This window comes from Chaetodon auriga, chromosome 10, assembly GCF_051107435.1.
Source record: "Chaetodon auriga isolate fChaAug3 chromosome 10, fChaAug3.hap1, whole genome shotgun sequence".
Classification (NCBI taxonomy): domain Eukaryota; kingdom Metazoa; phylum Chordata; class Actinopteri; order Chaetodontiformes; family Chaetodontidae; genus Chaetodon; species Chaetodon auriga.
In genome coordinates this window covers 18,735,395-18,751,508 of record NC_135083.1, presented here as the reverse complement: position 1 = coordinate 18,751,508, position 16,114 = coordinate 18,735,395, and the positions used below count along the sequence as shown (strand labels likewise).

Genomic DNA, 16,114 nt, shown 5'->3' with positions numbered 1-16,114 from the left:
CATGTATGAAAAAAAAAAAAGAGTGCAGGGGGTTGATGAAAAGATCTGACAGACCACAGAGAGAAGGTGAAGGGAGGAAAGGAAAGAGAAACATAGAGGTTGTGGGTGGGGGAGAGGCCCATTAGCATTTGCAATCATCTCTGCTTTCATCATATTGTTAATTTTCAGACGTGATACTCGTTGATATACACTCCACACTGGATTTAAGAGACATGTCTAAGCCTACGCTCAAGAGAGAAATAGGAGAAACAAGCACAACATGGGAACAGGAATAGAAAATGAGAAGCTGCCGCACAAATATAACCTGCATTAAATCAGTTTTAATGAGAAGAAAGCAGGAAGAAGAACGCAGAGACAGAGCAGCATAGGCATCACAATGGAGTCCTCACTCTCACACCCTGTTAAAACACGAGTCCAGTGTTTACATTATTTACTGTTCATCTCTTGTTCAGCCAGGTCTTGAGGAAAACACAAGCCTCCCTTTGGCTTGCTAAACCTTCTTTACTGATCAAGGCCTGTTTTGGCAGTCTAGCATTTTGCACTTAGCAGGTAATACTTGATACCGAGATTAAGAGTTGGCATGTGTGCCGTTTTGGCATGTTACCTTTTTTATTAGGTTTTGATTATTAACTGAGGCACAGAACAATTCGCCATGTTTGAGAAGAGAACATGAAGTTCTGCTTTAATCTGTCTGCAGCAGTTGCCGCAACTTAAAGCTGGTGAACACCGGCCATGTAACGGTCTTCAAGCCAAAAACATGACTTCATGAGCATTAATGATGCTGCAGATCTATAAAACTCTGCACTATTATCAGTTAAATACAGAGTAGCTAGTAGGGAAGAGACAAGCAGATCACAGCGAGCACTTACGTGGTCTAATGACACTGGGTTTTGCAGGCTTCTCTTGCAGCTGAAAAAAAAAGCGTTTAAACTGAACAGGAATGACATGACCTAAAGTGAGCAAATTTAAATTGAATGTGAACAAGACAGAGAGTGAGAGAAGAGGAGCCGAGGATGGAGAGTTTAATGATGAAGTGAGTAGCCAGCTGTTAAATCAACAGTTATGGATCACAGGAGGAGAAGCAGCTCTACAGGAGCTTTCCACGTCTTTCCTGCCCATAATTCTTTCATCTTTTCATCATGTGAGGCGCGTCCCCGCCGAGAGGCGAGGCTCATTATTCATGCGCGCACCACGCTGCTTCTAATTCACACGACACGCGCCGGGCAGCTGCCGCCATATGCCATCCTCTGTGTGTGTGTGTGTGTGTGTGTGTGTGTGTGTGTGGATAGAGGGGGGCTTTCCTGCAAGTGGCTCTTCTGTTATTGACTGCCTGTCTGAGTGGCAGGATGTCTCTCTCTCTCTCTCTCTCTCTCTCTCTCACACACACACACACACACACACACACACACACACACACACACACACACCCTGTCCCACCTCCGTCACCCTCGCCCTGTGTTGTATATGCATCACTGCTGCATCACTTCCAAACAGGACAGATGAGCAGCAGGCCAACGGCCACCTGCTGGCCTGCCGCTCAGGATCTCCCCTGGTTTTGGGGGGTTTGTTGGGAGGGGGATGCCGGGTTATAGACAGCCTGTGGCCTGTCCCCTCTACATCCACACTCCCCTCCATGCCCCCCTGTGGAATGGATCAACAGAGAGGCAAAAGGCCGAGGGCAGCAGGCAATTAGGAGGGAGTGTTATGCGAGACGGGAAAAGCAAAGACGTCCTTATCTGTACAGACCCTGTGTCCTTTTGTATGCCTGTCTCTTCTTTATGTTGGCTATCTGTCTCTCTCTTTGTGTGTACGTGTGTGTGTGTGTGTGTGTGTGTGTGTGTGCATATGTGCACCCTCTCTTATTGGCTTTCCTTTTTTGTCATCTCCCTCAACCTCTGTGCTCACCTTTTCTTCTCTCTCTCTCTCTGTCCCCCACCTTCTCTCTCTCTCACACACACACACACACACACACACACACACACACACACACACACGCAGCAGCATCAGTAATCCACGTCTCAGTGTACCCTCTCAACCTCGTACACACACATGCACACACACTTTCACAGACTGTTCCCATGGAAACCCACACCGACAGAAAGCACGTGTGCCCCTGCCTGGAGGCTCGAAGCAGCGAGGAGACTTCCCGCGAGGAGTCAGCCGGTTATTGATCCTCAGCATACGGAGGCCAGCCGACCGGACAAGCACACACAGACAGAGACACATGCACACTGCTGCACAAAAGCAGATAGGTCCAAATAAACCCTCAGCACTAAACAGGCAAACTATAGCCTCTACAGTCATCACAGCAACAGTTAGCATGTGTCAGCTCTCTCCAGCAACAGATGTATCACTTTATTTCTACGCTGCAGTTGTAGTTCAAACATGGGATGTCAGCATTCAGAGCTGATACATGAATGAGAAAAACAAAAAGCAAAAGCTTCAATGGGCTGATTTTTGCAGTTTGGGGAATGTAAGAAGATCATTCTCACAAAATCCAACATGCAAACAAACACCATCACATTCCTCCTATGAAATGCCAGAAAATATCTCAGTTGAATGAAATGGATAATTCCCAGAGGGCTTGTGCAAATCCAATTCACAGCATTCCAGATATTGTGTGTGACATACAGGACATTGTATAAATGTTGTAGCGCTGTTTTTAAAATGCAGATGACATCCCGTTCTCCACCTCCTCTGATTTAATGTGGGTTACAATGTGCCACGCACTGGCACATCCATCTGAACTGCTTTCATATGATCTGGTCAACAACACTCATCAGCTTAAACACCAGGAAACTTGCCGCAGTGTTATTCAAAAACAGTTGATTTGCTTCATTTACCCCGTAACAGTTTCTATCAGAAGCCGTTATTTCAGATGCAATCAGCTGACCACAGGAGTTAGCAAACATCTGGTCATTTCAAGCCTGTCAAAAACAGTCAGACAAAGCTGCTTGGAAGCAGCATTGTTTTTCCTGTTTAGAGAACAATATTAGAAATTCTGTTCATGTTTGCGTAAACGCGGCTGTTAATGGATTGCAGAGCAGACGGCAGCGGGGTAGATCAGCAGCAGGATCCAGCTGTTCCTGACCCACATTACCTCAGCTAAACAGGGAATAAGATTTTCTCATTTGAATTAGGTCTACTCATTTCTGACTCCACGGCAAGCGGTATTACGGGCTGCACACTGAATCATGAAATTATCTGTGCTCCGCAGTCAGAGGGTGCATTTCGTCAGTGTATCGCAAATGTCCTGCCATAAACTGGTATGTTTTTGGTAAGAGAGCGCTCCATATGCTGCTCTCATTTAAAGGAAAGGCAAAGTCACATGAGGGTTAGCAAAGTTCAGGAAACAAATACCAGTACAGCACATTCTGCTTTTCAAAAACCACACCTGAACCTGTCTTAGCTGTCCACAGAGAGCCAAAGCCGGCTCAGAGTAGGAAAAATACACTCATAAACTCATTTCATATTGTTAAAAAGCAGGTACCCACGATGCACCCTGTATCATTTGCTGGAGTGTGTTTTCTTGTTTATATGGCAGATCAGACTAAATGTCAGTATGATATCATTGGGATATGTTGGCTGGCAGCTACAATGGATGCTGATGGCAGATGTTTGACAAAATAGAGCAGAAGTGAAATGAAAAGTAAGGTTGATTACGGTGCCACTGTTCTCCTATAACTACAATCTCCTCAGAGCCATACCCAGAGAAAAAAATCCCGGAGGAAATGAACACACACACAGAGCAGGTAGAGATCAGACGTGCTTATGCACCGTCACCTGGAGATCCACACCTTCCTTTAAGTCATCCTAAATTCATTGCATTGTGTAGATCATTATAAGTCGGTGATACAGCGTGAGAGTGGATTATTTTTCTTGACAATGTTGAGTGTGTTTTGCTGTTTTGCAGAGGACATTAACTCAGCCTTCGTCCTTCTCTCTTGATGAGGGCAGCAGTGCTGTCAAATGAGCCTTAACCTTCAAAGCTTGCCTCACTTATCGAGGCTTGTCATTATTTCGTCTCCATGTCTACACCTGTCAAGGTCTCCATCTGTAAATGGGAGTTTGATAGCTGAGAATTAGATGATTAAATTTCCTAATGTAATTACATAGACCTGAATGAGATGGCTTGTGGGTTGCTGACACCTCGGATGAACTGACTGTTATTTGCAGCGTGACAGATTTAAGATCAGTGTTTGTTATTAAAGCATTAGTTTCGGACACTCACAGCTCGCCTCCGTGCTTTACCTTCAATTCTGATGTTCTCTGTCTTTTCCCTCCTCTCTTCACCTCCATCTCACTCTTTCATCCCCTACTTCCTCCTCTATTTTCAACCATTGTCTCTAGTCTCCCTTTGAAGAGTCTTTCCCAAATTTTCACTGTTCGAATTCTGTGTGAACATGGTGATGTGTCATTGTCCGCTATCAGGATCTAGTGACATTCCCACGAATGTTAACTCTAACACTGCAGGGCTGAGCGTGCAAGAGGTTCTGACATTTTTTCATGATACATAAAACAAATACAGTGAGCAAACCAATCACGAATGTATTTTCTTCTGCAGCTTCCTCACAACAAGCGTTTGTTTGGAGGCATGTGTTCCACGAGCAGAGGAATACTAATTGTGTTCTTTATGATTATCTGTTAAATCAATCATTTCTTATAATTGTTTTATTGCAGTCTAATGTTTTATTTCCTGTGTTTATAGCGCACTTCATAACTGTGGTTTTCTGGCAAGTTACAGTGCCAGTGCGAGCAGATGGAAACCTCCACTGCAGCGAGAAAAAAAATCCAACTTTCATGTGTTACAGCAGCTCAACTTTCCACCCCTTTCCTCTCTCTCGCCCCCCCCCCCCCCCATTCTTCCATCTCTCCCTCATCGTCACTCATCACTCACCCTCTTTTCCCCATATCTCTCCTCCTCTCACACTCTCCTCCCACCATCCCCTCTCCCTCTGATGTCAGAGCCCCACAGGGCGCTGTAGTAACTGTCTGTCAGTCAGTTTCGTTTAGTGTTTATAGTACATCCAGCCTCTCTGATCCATTATAAATAGCTTTAAGTGGCACAGCACTCCCTCCTCGCCGTCACTCAACACTCCGTCTATTAGGCTTTGTACTCAACCTAATTAATCTGACCAGTTGCTCCGAATAAAAATGAAGCCGGACATGAAACCATCCTACATGTAAAATGCCATTAGTCTGCCATATATGTAAAAATAATAAAGAAATAAATAAATAATTAAATGAAAATAAAAAATAATTAAAACTCTAATATTTATTTATGTGTTTATCTAAATCGGCACACTGAATCATTTTGTTTGCTTAATTAGAGCAGCATAGACGAGCAGGGATCAGCCCCAGTCAACTTATGTCAGATTTGTTATTTGATTTGACAGGCAGAGCTATTTATAATTCAAGAGTTTTTAGAGGTGCATTGGGGATTCTTCAAGGTCTCAAGATCTGTGATGTAATCTGCAACTATTGCCTTTCCAAAGACTGATCAGAACAGATATATTGAGTGCTGGAGGAATTTTCCCCTCCTTGACTGTAGATACATTTTCACTCACCGGGCTTGAATATTTATTGTGTGTAAAGTTCCAGAGATTTAAAGTGGCTTTACTACATCAGTTTCTCTTTATTGGGGTCTATACTAGCAGTTAATAATCAATCAGCCCATAATGATTCTCTAGAACAACCAACTTCTGTTATATTCTTCAAAATTGCAATGAGAGTCATGTGGGGGTGACAGTCTGACTCTATTTATATCTGAAGAAGTTTCGCAGAGACTCTCCAAGTTTTCACATTTTCATGTTATTAGAGTTCCCATTTGGTGTAATTAACCGTCCGTCTTCCAGAATAGGAATCAGAATTACTTCATGCCAGAAAATTTTCCCCTGGTGGATTCACTGCTGTCTGGATTTCACTCACCCTGATAGACCCAAAGCTATTAATATCTCAAAGACTTTCAAGGGCACACCAGGATTAAAGTAGTTTTCATATTCTGTTATGTGGAGTGGGAATATTTTGATGTGAAGTATGCTGTGTAATCCCCTCTGCTGCCTGTAAATTCCCCTGTGCTGCGTCTGCTGTGCTCAGTGTTGGAGAGAAACTGTACTATTTGTTATGTTACTTAAATGTTACATCTCCTAAATATGCCAAATGCACTCTCTTGCCTTAAAACTATGAGATTCGTCTATTACCTTGGCAGAGAAAACAAACAATAACAATAGCACAATAACACAATTAAGGAAAGATTTTACTTTGTCTCATTTCATCTGGAGACTTCATTCTCACACCAGACGATAACAATGATAATTTACTGATGCATTTACTGTTAGTTGTGCTAAAATTGCTGAAATTGGATGAGTAGGGACACTGTTACAACATACTATTTCAATTCCAGTTACAGGGATCTTGTGGACAGAGCAGCGAGAAGAAGGACCTTGATTCAACTGGAGGAATTTTATGATGAAATGACCTTAAATCCCTCACAGCTCCAGATGTTTACCCTGTTTACACCTGGCATTAACCTGCGTCTTGAATGATCTGATCTCAAGCGGCCAGTGAGACTCATCACCATTCCCACACGTGTGTATCATCACGCCTAAACGTCACGTCCACCAGAAGGTCAAAGTACCCCAGTTATTCCATCATTATGTCTTGCTAGGAAAACTGTTTCAATAACTATTCGAAGAAGCATCTGCTTTCACTTGCACTCCAATCACACATGAGAGCTCCTCTGCAGTTTTCAAGCGCTGTCACCATAACTGCCACAACGTCCCGCACTGATGATGTGTTTTCCTGTTAAGGCCTGTGTGGTCAAATGCGCCCAACACCATATCGGCAGGTGGTTTGAGTGACCGGCTCACTATGTGTCTTCAGTGAATGGATCCGAGCTGTAATACCTGTCACACTGTTTCACACGCCGCCTAGTCACAACTTGTCTAGACGTCCTCATGCTCCCCCGACACGCACCCATTCCAAATCCTGTTAACGTCGCCAGCCTGCGCCACAATAACCTACATTCCACAGTAATCACAGCGGCTGACTGAGACGCGTGAGGGCGTCGGAGCAGCCGTGGAAAAACGGCAGCAAATGCTGGTGACAGAGCAGGAGGCTGCTGACACCCAGAGAGGAGAGGAGAGGAGAGGAGAGGGGGCGAGGGAGGGACAGCATTTTTAATTTTTTTTTTCTTTTGTGTGTTCAAATCTTGTTTGGAAAAGGAGGATATGTATTTGGAGCACAATATTGTTGTGGCTGTGCTCCAAGCTTCTACCAGCTCTTACAGCAAAGCGGAGGCAGAGGGATCCAAACAGATTAGGACGCACACATACATAGACACACTGTCACAACGCTGTATTGTACAGCAAGAACTGCATTCACAATATTTAGTTTTGTGTGATTTTGAATAGAAAGTCAGATATTTTGGGTTACAGTTCAGCTTAGTTGGCACAGGCAGCGGCATGGCACGTGGACATTTGAGTATGAAGCAACTAATACAACTATATATATAATTTGAAGGTTTTTGTTGTGTTTAAAAACGGGTGGTTGTGCCAGAACTTCACCAAAATATGGTCTGGATGTGATGGCACATTTCTATACTTTGTAACAGTGTTTGCTGCAGGCACAATAGACAAAAATGACAGGTTCGATACTCAACTCTGTTATCATCTCCACACATAGGAGACTTCACCTGACCATACCCAAATTTAAGCTTCACCCTCACTTAAAGATTGGGGTTAGTCGGGCTAAATCTGAGACACCTGAACCGAGGCGAGATAGAATCCCTAGAAATCCCTGACACACACACACACACACAATCATACGGACACGCACAGGAGACAGAGGGAAAGCAAGCCCACGGGAGGAATGTGGAGACGCCCGTGTGCGCGCTCAGGCTCGGTCACGCAGCGCCGGGGCTCAGGCTCGGCTCTCCTCTGGGCGCTGAGGCACGGCGTCCCCGACTGACACGCCTTGTGTATCTCCTCCCATCAGCCACAGGAAGAAATCATATTCAATTCCAGCCGTGTCATTACAAAACCACACGGCCGGCATTATAAATTGGTATTGAATGGGAAGATGGTGAGTGAATGTTGGAGGAGACAGTTGTAGTCCACATATTTGCATAATGTGATTTTTTTTCCCCCAACAAGTATCAGGAAATGGATCTGCCCATTTAGCCATGCGCAAATTAGTGTTAAATTGGGGTGATTGCTGGATTGCGCGCATGTGCCTTACTGAAATGAATCACGCTAATCCTATAATAAATTTGGGTGCTACCACAGCAAATATATGAACCCTTATGGGGCTGTTATAGCCTATAAAAGATACTATATCCTTCAACAAGAAAACATTATTCTCAATGAAGTCAACGAAGTGAAATTTCCGTGTGTGTGTGTGTGTGTGTGTGTGTGTGTGTGTGTGTGTGTGTGTGTGTGTGTGTGTGAATTACTCATGGGTGAAAATACTGGAGATGACGTCACTTTTACTAGAGCTATCCTGACGATTCAGAGCTTACATCACTGCACTGTAATATAGTGCAGCTTGATGAGGATGATATCAGAAAACAAGAAAAGCTGGGTCTTAATGGCGTTGCGAAACTGGAGCTTATTATTTTTTTTTTAGGCCTATCATAACAGACTCTTACAGCGGACCGTGCTACAAGCTTGATGCTGTTTCCTCCACACTCCGTAAAGTTTCTATGAATTGCTTTTCTGCAATTCATCCAAAAGACACCCTACTGTTGCATCCTTTAAGCTTATATTTACTCTAAAATGACAGAATCTTCTAATCAGGTCTCATTTATAAGAATTGCTGGGTTTGTCTGTGTATTACCCTGCTAAATGGTGACCTGTAGGACTGTTAGTTGAGATGCTAATTCTTCAGATGATACGGTGATGACGGTGTGATTGTGTAAGATACCGGCTACTTCCACCTTCTATTCCAGTTGTGGATATGGCTGCCGCCGCGGGTGCTGTGTAACAGCCCTGCGCACCGAAGCCAACCATTATGAGAGAGAGAGAGAGAGAGAGAGAGAGAGAGAGAGAGAGAGTACGTGTGTGTGTGTGTGAGAGAGAGAGAGGGGCGGTAGATGCAAGCAATAGGGGGAGGGGTGGAAAAAGGATAGAGGAGGAGAGTGTGACTGCGTGTGTGTGGATGGATGGAAAGCCTACCACCGGGTTGTGCCTCCACTGCTAGAATAGCGCGCGCACACACATACAGACACACATACACACACTCACTCAGAGTGGTAGTGTGTGAGCCAGCCAGCCAGTCAGTGTGAGTGTGTAAGCCATGTTGGATGTGAATGAACGGGAGGAGAGATGCTGCTGCCGCGCCGCTCCTAACGCTCAGACCTCCAGCTCCACGGACCACAGCGGGTAGATGCCAACTCCTCAGGCCGACGGAGAGACGGGGGAGCCTGGGGGAAGGTGTCGGGCGGTGCCGGCGGTCCTGGAACTGGCCACCTAGCCGGAACGAAGGAGGGAGAGAAGTAACGGGGAGAGGGGAAGACGCGCTCGAGAGAGAAAGAGAGAGAATAGGCAGAGGTGGAAGAGGGAGAAAGGAGGGGAGAGACAGAGAAAGGAAGAGACTAAATGGCTGCACCGCTACCGGGCTTCACCCCGCTCCTGCTCTCTTCTCTGGCACTCCACCTGCTTCTCCTCGGCCCTTTGTTCGCCCTCACCTCGGGGACGGTGAATACAGGAGGGGCTTCCAACCGATGGACCCCGGGCCTCTGCCACCGAGACGCCGGTAAAGTGAGCCAGCAGCAACAGCAGCAGCAGTGCGAGGAAGCAGGGGAGTCGCCAAGGGGCAGCTGGAATCTACGCCCAAGCAGGTGGAACGTAGAGCGGAAACAGACTGAGGGATGTTCTGGAGTGCAGCGCGCAGGGGGGTCGCTGGGAGGGTATCACCAGGACGGGGCGAGGGGGACAGGGAAGGAGAGACTGAATGGTGTCGGGACGGTTTGGAAGAGTGGAAACGACCATCCGGCACCACCACCTCCTCCTCCTCCTCCTCTTCCTCCTCCTCCACTCCACCCATGTATTAGGAGCAGGTCGAGCTCTGATGGCGTCGGCGCAGGAGAGGGAGTGGAGAGAGGGAGGATGAGGAGAAAAGGCGTTGTTTCTCCTCCTGCTTCACCTGCTTTCACCTCCTCGCCGGTTCAAAACGGCAAAAAACGGGCAGTACAAAGGACTAGAGCGTGCGCGCAACGGTGGCCGGCGTCGAGGCCACACCTCACCAAACGTGGCGCCTCCACTGCCTTTGTGCACGCCTCTGGCCTGTACAGGGCACCCGGAAGTGGGGTGAGGAGAGGGGGAGAAGTGTGGGAGAGGACTCGTGAGGTGAGGAGGCTTTTTGCTAAACGGTCCTCCCTGACACCCGGGCATTTCTACTGGTCAGGTCCCGACAAACAAGCCCTCTACACGGCCAGTAACCCCTCACCTGGCCCCGTGCCAACCGGTTGCTCTTGTTGCATTTATTCTCTTTCTGGATACAATTCAACACACAGTGAGGCTTCAACACACACCTACAGATGTCATCCCCGTTTTGCTAACAATTCAGACTGTATCCAGGGATCAAAATTGGACTACATTTGCCATTTTTCAACTTGTCAGTGCTGGCAGACGGACTACACAGATATTCAACCAGTTTACAGGAGCAGCAACAGCAGCCAGGCTTGGGGTGCTGATGGGGGTTCAGCCAGTGTGGACAGGAGGGCTGGTAATTGTTCTCGTTTGGGCAGGCACAATGTTATCGATCCCAGCAGCATCCGAGAGGGGGGTGATGATAGCTGTTTGACTGGCTGCATTAGGAGCAGAGAGAGGAGTGGGGGAGATGAGGAGGAAGTGAAGGAAGCGCACAGATGTAGCACACTGGCTGTGATTAACCCCAGAACCAGGGCGCACCGAGATTGTTGTGGACCCCCTGTCCGTGATACGATAGCCAGGTGTTACCACGCCAGAATTTTGGGTAAGGGGAGGGAGAGGGGTGAGAGGAGAGAGGGAAAGGATGGGAAAGGAGGAGGGATGAACCCAGGCAACAAACACATTAATTCATCTAATTATCCGGATAATGATTTGGCTTTTCTGATTCTGACGCTCCTATGTGGGGCTGATAATGAGCTGTGGCAGGGGAAATCAGCACCGGCAACCACAGGGCAGAGCAGTCAAACCCGGGGAGAAAGTAGGGAGGTTCCCGGTGGTTGCTTTGGTTGTTTGGACAGAGTAGAAGTGGGGGGTGGATATTTAGCCGAGTTTATGGTCCCGGAGGGAGGCATAACTCAGAGGAATCTCCCCATCCAATTTCCCAGCAGCATCCCAGAGACGCCCGGCCAACGTTTCCAATCCAGCAAAAGAGCAATTCCCGAAATCACATCGAAATATCCTGGCCCGGTGCTCATTACGCCCCCTCAAACACAAACAGGCGGTTATGCAAAAAGTGGAAAACTCTCCAAACCGCTCCGTCTGTCTGCTGAAAAAGTAAACGCAACTTCAGAGGCAGAGTCTGCCGGTGACTCAGGCTTTTTCACGCCTGTTAAGTTCCCCATTACTTCCCCCGGTGTTGTGTCAGCCGCGTCTCGCTTTGAAACAGCAACCAGACCACGTCTCCGCACACAGTCTGCTCGCGCTACAGCAAAACACCTCTCGTTTCTCTCGGAAATCAACCTGACCACATGGCAGGATGAGTCTGCACGTTCGCTGCACTCGCACCCAGCGAAGGACGTGATTTCAGCACGATGGACAGCTCCTGTAGACGCTCAGCGTGTGTTTGAGTGGCGCAAATTCAACACTAACAGTAACAACAACAACCAAGAGGAGGGAGGCAAGGAGGTAAATGGATATATTCATGACTCTGAAATAGAAAAATCGGCGTGGCACGGTCAGACACAACAGCAAGACCTGTGGGGGAGCGCACTGCGAGAGGTGGTGCACGCAGGATGCGCTGACAGCATTTCCCCCGACTGTTCAGCCACCGGGCGGAGGGACCATACGCATATGCAATTAAAATCCGGTAAGCAAGTGCCATTAGAGCCCGAAGGTGTCAGACAGTTAGATGGGCGGCAGATGGGGGCCGAGGGAGAAAAGGAGAGGGATGCAGAGAGGGAGGGAGAAGGCTCGGAGGGGTCCGCTGCTGTTGCTGCCGCTGGTGGGGGAGGGAAATTACAGGTGGGGGTGGGTGAGAGAGAGGCGCGGCTGATGGGAGGGAGAGAACCAGGGGGAGAGGAGCAAGAGGAGGAGGAGTGGGAGAGGGAGAGGGGAACAACAAAGGCGAGCCAGGCAGAGGAGAGAGAGGCAGAGGGAGGGAAGGGTCAGGAAAGGGGCAGTAGCAGCAGCACCATCACACAGCCAGATAGCGAAATAGGGACGAAAGAGAGCCAGGCGGATGAAAGCCATGAGGCGGGTGAGAGGGGGAAAGAGGAGGAGGAGAGGCACAGCGCAAGGGGAGAGAGGAGTCTGGAACGACTGATAATAGTAGCAGATGATGAAACCTCACAGGGAGACAGGGAGAGGAAGATTTTGATGGCGTGGCCTCGCGCTCGGCGTGCAGCCAATAAACATCCCCATTTCTCCCAGTATAACTTCCAAGTACAAGTGGCTGAGAACCAGCCACCTGGCACCTCAGTCATCGTCATGTCCGCCTCAGACCCAGATGCAGGAGAGGCAGGCAGACTGAGCTACTCAATAGCCCCGCTGATGAACAGTCGATCATCTGACTACTTCCAGATCCACCCAGACACAGGTCTCATCACCACCACTCAGATTCTAGACAGAGAACACATGGACTTGCATTACTTCCGTGTCACGGCGACCGATTATGGCTCCTCTCGCCTATCTGGCACCACAATGGTGGCCATCACCGTTTCAGACCGGAATGATCATTCTCCCATATTTGAGCAGACAGAGTACAGGGAGACCATCAGGGAGAATGTAGAGGAGGGGTATCCCATCTTACAGCTGAGAGCCACAGACTTGGACTCCCCATCCAATGCCAATATCCGTTACCGCTTTGTTGGTGACACGGCTGCAATTGCCCGAGCGGCCTTTGAGATTGACCCACGCTCTGGCCTCATCACAACCCGTGGAGCAGTGGACCGGGAAACAAACGAGCACTACACTCTTCAGGTGGAGGCTAGTGACCAGGGGAAGGAACCGGGGCCACGCTCCGCCACTGTTAAAGTTTTCATCACTGTTCTGGATGAAAATGACAATGTGCCACAGTTCAGTGAGAAGCGCTATGTGGTAGCAGTGAAGGAGGATGTACGGCCTCACTCTGAGATCCTGCGTGTGAGTGCCACAGACCGGGACAAGGACAGCAACGCTGCCGTTCACTATAATATCATCAGCGGTAACAGCCGTGGACAGTTCTCCATCGACAGTGTCACTGGGGAGATCCAGGTTGTGGCACCACTAGACTATGAATCAGAGCGGGAGTACACGCTCCGTGTTCGTGCGCAGGACAATGGCCGACCACCTCTGTCCAATAACACTGGTATTGTCAGTGTACAGGTGACGGATGTCAACGACAACCCACCAATCTTTGTCTCCACACCCTTCCAAGCGTCTGTGCTTGAGAGTGCCCCAGTCGGTAGTTCCATCCTCCACATTCAGGCCATTGATACAGATTCTGGTGACAACGCCCGCCTGGAGTACAGGCTAACTGGTACCAGCTCTGACACGCCGTTTATCATCAATTCTGCAACTGGCTGGGTCACAGTGAGCTCCATTCTTGACCGAGAATCTGTAGAGCACTATTTCTTTGGCGTGGAGGCCAGGGATTATGGCATGCCGCCTCTTTCTGCTACAGCAAGTGTTACCATTACAGTGATGGACGTTAATGACAACCGGCCTGAGTTTCTTCAAAAGGAGTACTATGCTCGCCTGAACGAGGATGCAGCGGTTGGTACCAGTGTTGTGACTGTCACAGCCGTAGACCGTGATGTCAACAGTGCAGTGACCTACCAGATAACAGGAGGAAACACCAGAAACCGCTTTGCCATCAGCACAGCAGGAGGGGCTGGACTTCTTTCATTAGCCCTCCCATTGGACTACAAACAGGAGCGGCGTTACGTTCTAACAGTCACAGCCTCAGACCGCACACTCCACGACACCTGCCAGGTGCACATCAACATCACAGATGCCAACACACATCGGCCTGTGTTCCAGAGTGCCCACTACTCTGTTAGTGTGAATGAGGACCGACCACCGGGAAGCACTGTGGTTGTGATCAGTGCCACAGATGACGATGTTGGTGAAAATGCTCGAATCACATACTTCCTTGAGGACAATATCCCACAATTCCGGATTGACACTGCCACAGGGGCTATAACACTCCAGGCGGAGCTCGACTATGAGGACCAGATGACCTACACTTTGGCCATAACAGCTAAAGACAACGGCATACCACAAAAATCTGACACAACATATGTTGAGGTGAATGTGAATGATGTGAACGATAACGCACCACAGTTCCTCAGCCCCAGATATCAGGGGACCGTGAGCGAAGACGCCCCTCCATTCACCAGTGTCCTCCAGATCTCAGCCACTGACCGCGACGCACACGCCAATGGTCGTGTTCAGTACACCTTCCAAAATGGTGAGGACGGGGATGGAGATTTTACCATCGAACCAACATCTGGCATTGTCCGCACAGTTCGCCGTTTGGACCGTGAGAGCGTGCCATTCTATGAGCTCACGGCCTATGCCGTGGATCGTGGCGTGCCACCCCAGCGAACCCCCGTCCACATCCAGGTGACAGTGCTAGATGTGAACGACAATGCCCCTGTCTTCCCTGCTGATGACTTTGAGGTTCTAGTGAAGGAAAACAGCGCTGTGGGCTCTGTGGTAGCCCAGATCACAGCCACTGACCCAGACGAGGGTGCCAACGCTCAGATTATGTACCAAATTGTAGAAGGCAACATCCCCGAGATCTTCCAGATGGACATCTTTTCAGGGGAGCTCACTTCACTCATTGATCTTGACTATGAGGTCCGCAATGAGTATGTCATCGTCGTCCAGGCCACCTCAGCACCTCTGGTCAGCCGGGCCACTGTCCGGATCCGATTGGTGGACCAGAACGACAACCGGCCCACTCTGCGAGACTTCCAAATCATTTTCAACAACTTTGTGTCCAATCGCTCCAACAGTTTCCCCAGCGGGGTAATTGGAAGAGTACCTGCCCATGATCCTGATGTGTCGGACAGGCTGTACTACACCATCGACAGAGGGAACGAGCTTCACCTGCTGCTCCTGAATCACACCAGTGGAGAGATCCGACTGAGCCGAAAACTGGATAACAACAGGCCACTGGTGGCTCCCATGCTGATCACAGTCACAGGTAAGAGACCGTGAAGGGAGAAATGGAGGAAAGGATGGGAGGATGTGTGTGTCTGTGTGGCCACAGTCAGTTCAGATTCCCCTGCAGCTTTATTCACTGTAGCAAATACTGTGAAGATAAGGACACAGACTCTACAGGTTTGAGTGTGAGTGAGAAAGGGATGTGATAAGACTGGATGACATTTGGTTGAGCTAGCTGGGCATTGCTTCTACCTTTTTGTCTCTTTATTTTGACTTGTGTGCATGAAGGAATGAGTAATCAGCTGGACCAGTGAGAAAATTAGTTTTTTGTTTTTTTTTTTTAAACTATGTCTCAGACGTCTGCTGCACATCCTGCACCTGATTCCCTTAAGGAGATGGCTTTTGGGGGAAAAATGTGTGAGCATGTGTTTGTGAAAGAGCAACAGAGCAGTTACTCAACTTAGATTTATCTGAAAGCCTGTGAGGAGATTGATGCTGGTTCGCTTGGCAGAGTTTCAAAGTGCGGGAGAGGTGAGAAGAGTATGAGAAAAAGATGATGAGGAAAAAAAAAGCTCGTGTGATGCTTAGTGTGGATTTTGTGTGAGAAAACATGACACATACATATCACAGAATGGAGAGAATGTGTGTGAGAAGAAACAGGTTTTAATTATTTGAAGACACTTCTGTCAATGTGAACGTTTGTGATGGTAATTATTAAGATTTTCATATCACATTTTCCTATCAGTCATCATGTTGCCAGTTTATGGGATGTGCTATTGCAAGCAAGTGGTGTAAAGCAGGTATTTTGTTTCCAG

General features: G+C 48.1%; 1 protein-coding gene across 1 annotated transcript in view; it reads left to right on the top strand.

Moving 5' to 3' along the window:
- The first annotated feature begins 9,170 nt into the window (after positions 1–9,170).
- The window catches only part of celsr3 (cadherin, EGF LAG seven-pass G-type receptor 3), a 104,524-nt gene continuing 97,580 nt past the window's right edge, over positions 9,171–16,114 (top strand). The window contains exon 1 of the mRNA XM_076742181.1: positions 9,171–15,339. Within this exon, the coding sequence (XP_076598296.1) occupies positions 9,597–15,339 (5,743 nt within the window). The 5' untranslated portion in view covers positions 9,171–9,596. The remainder of the gene's footprint in view (positions 15,340–16,114) is intronic.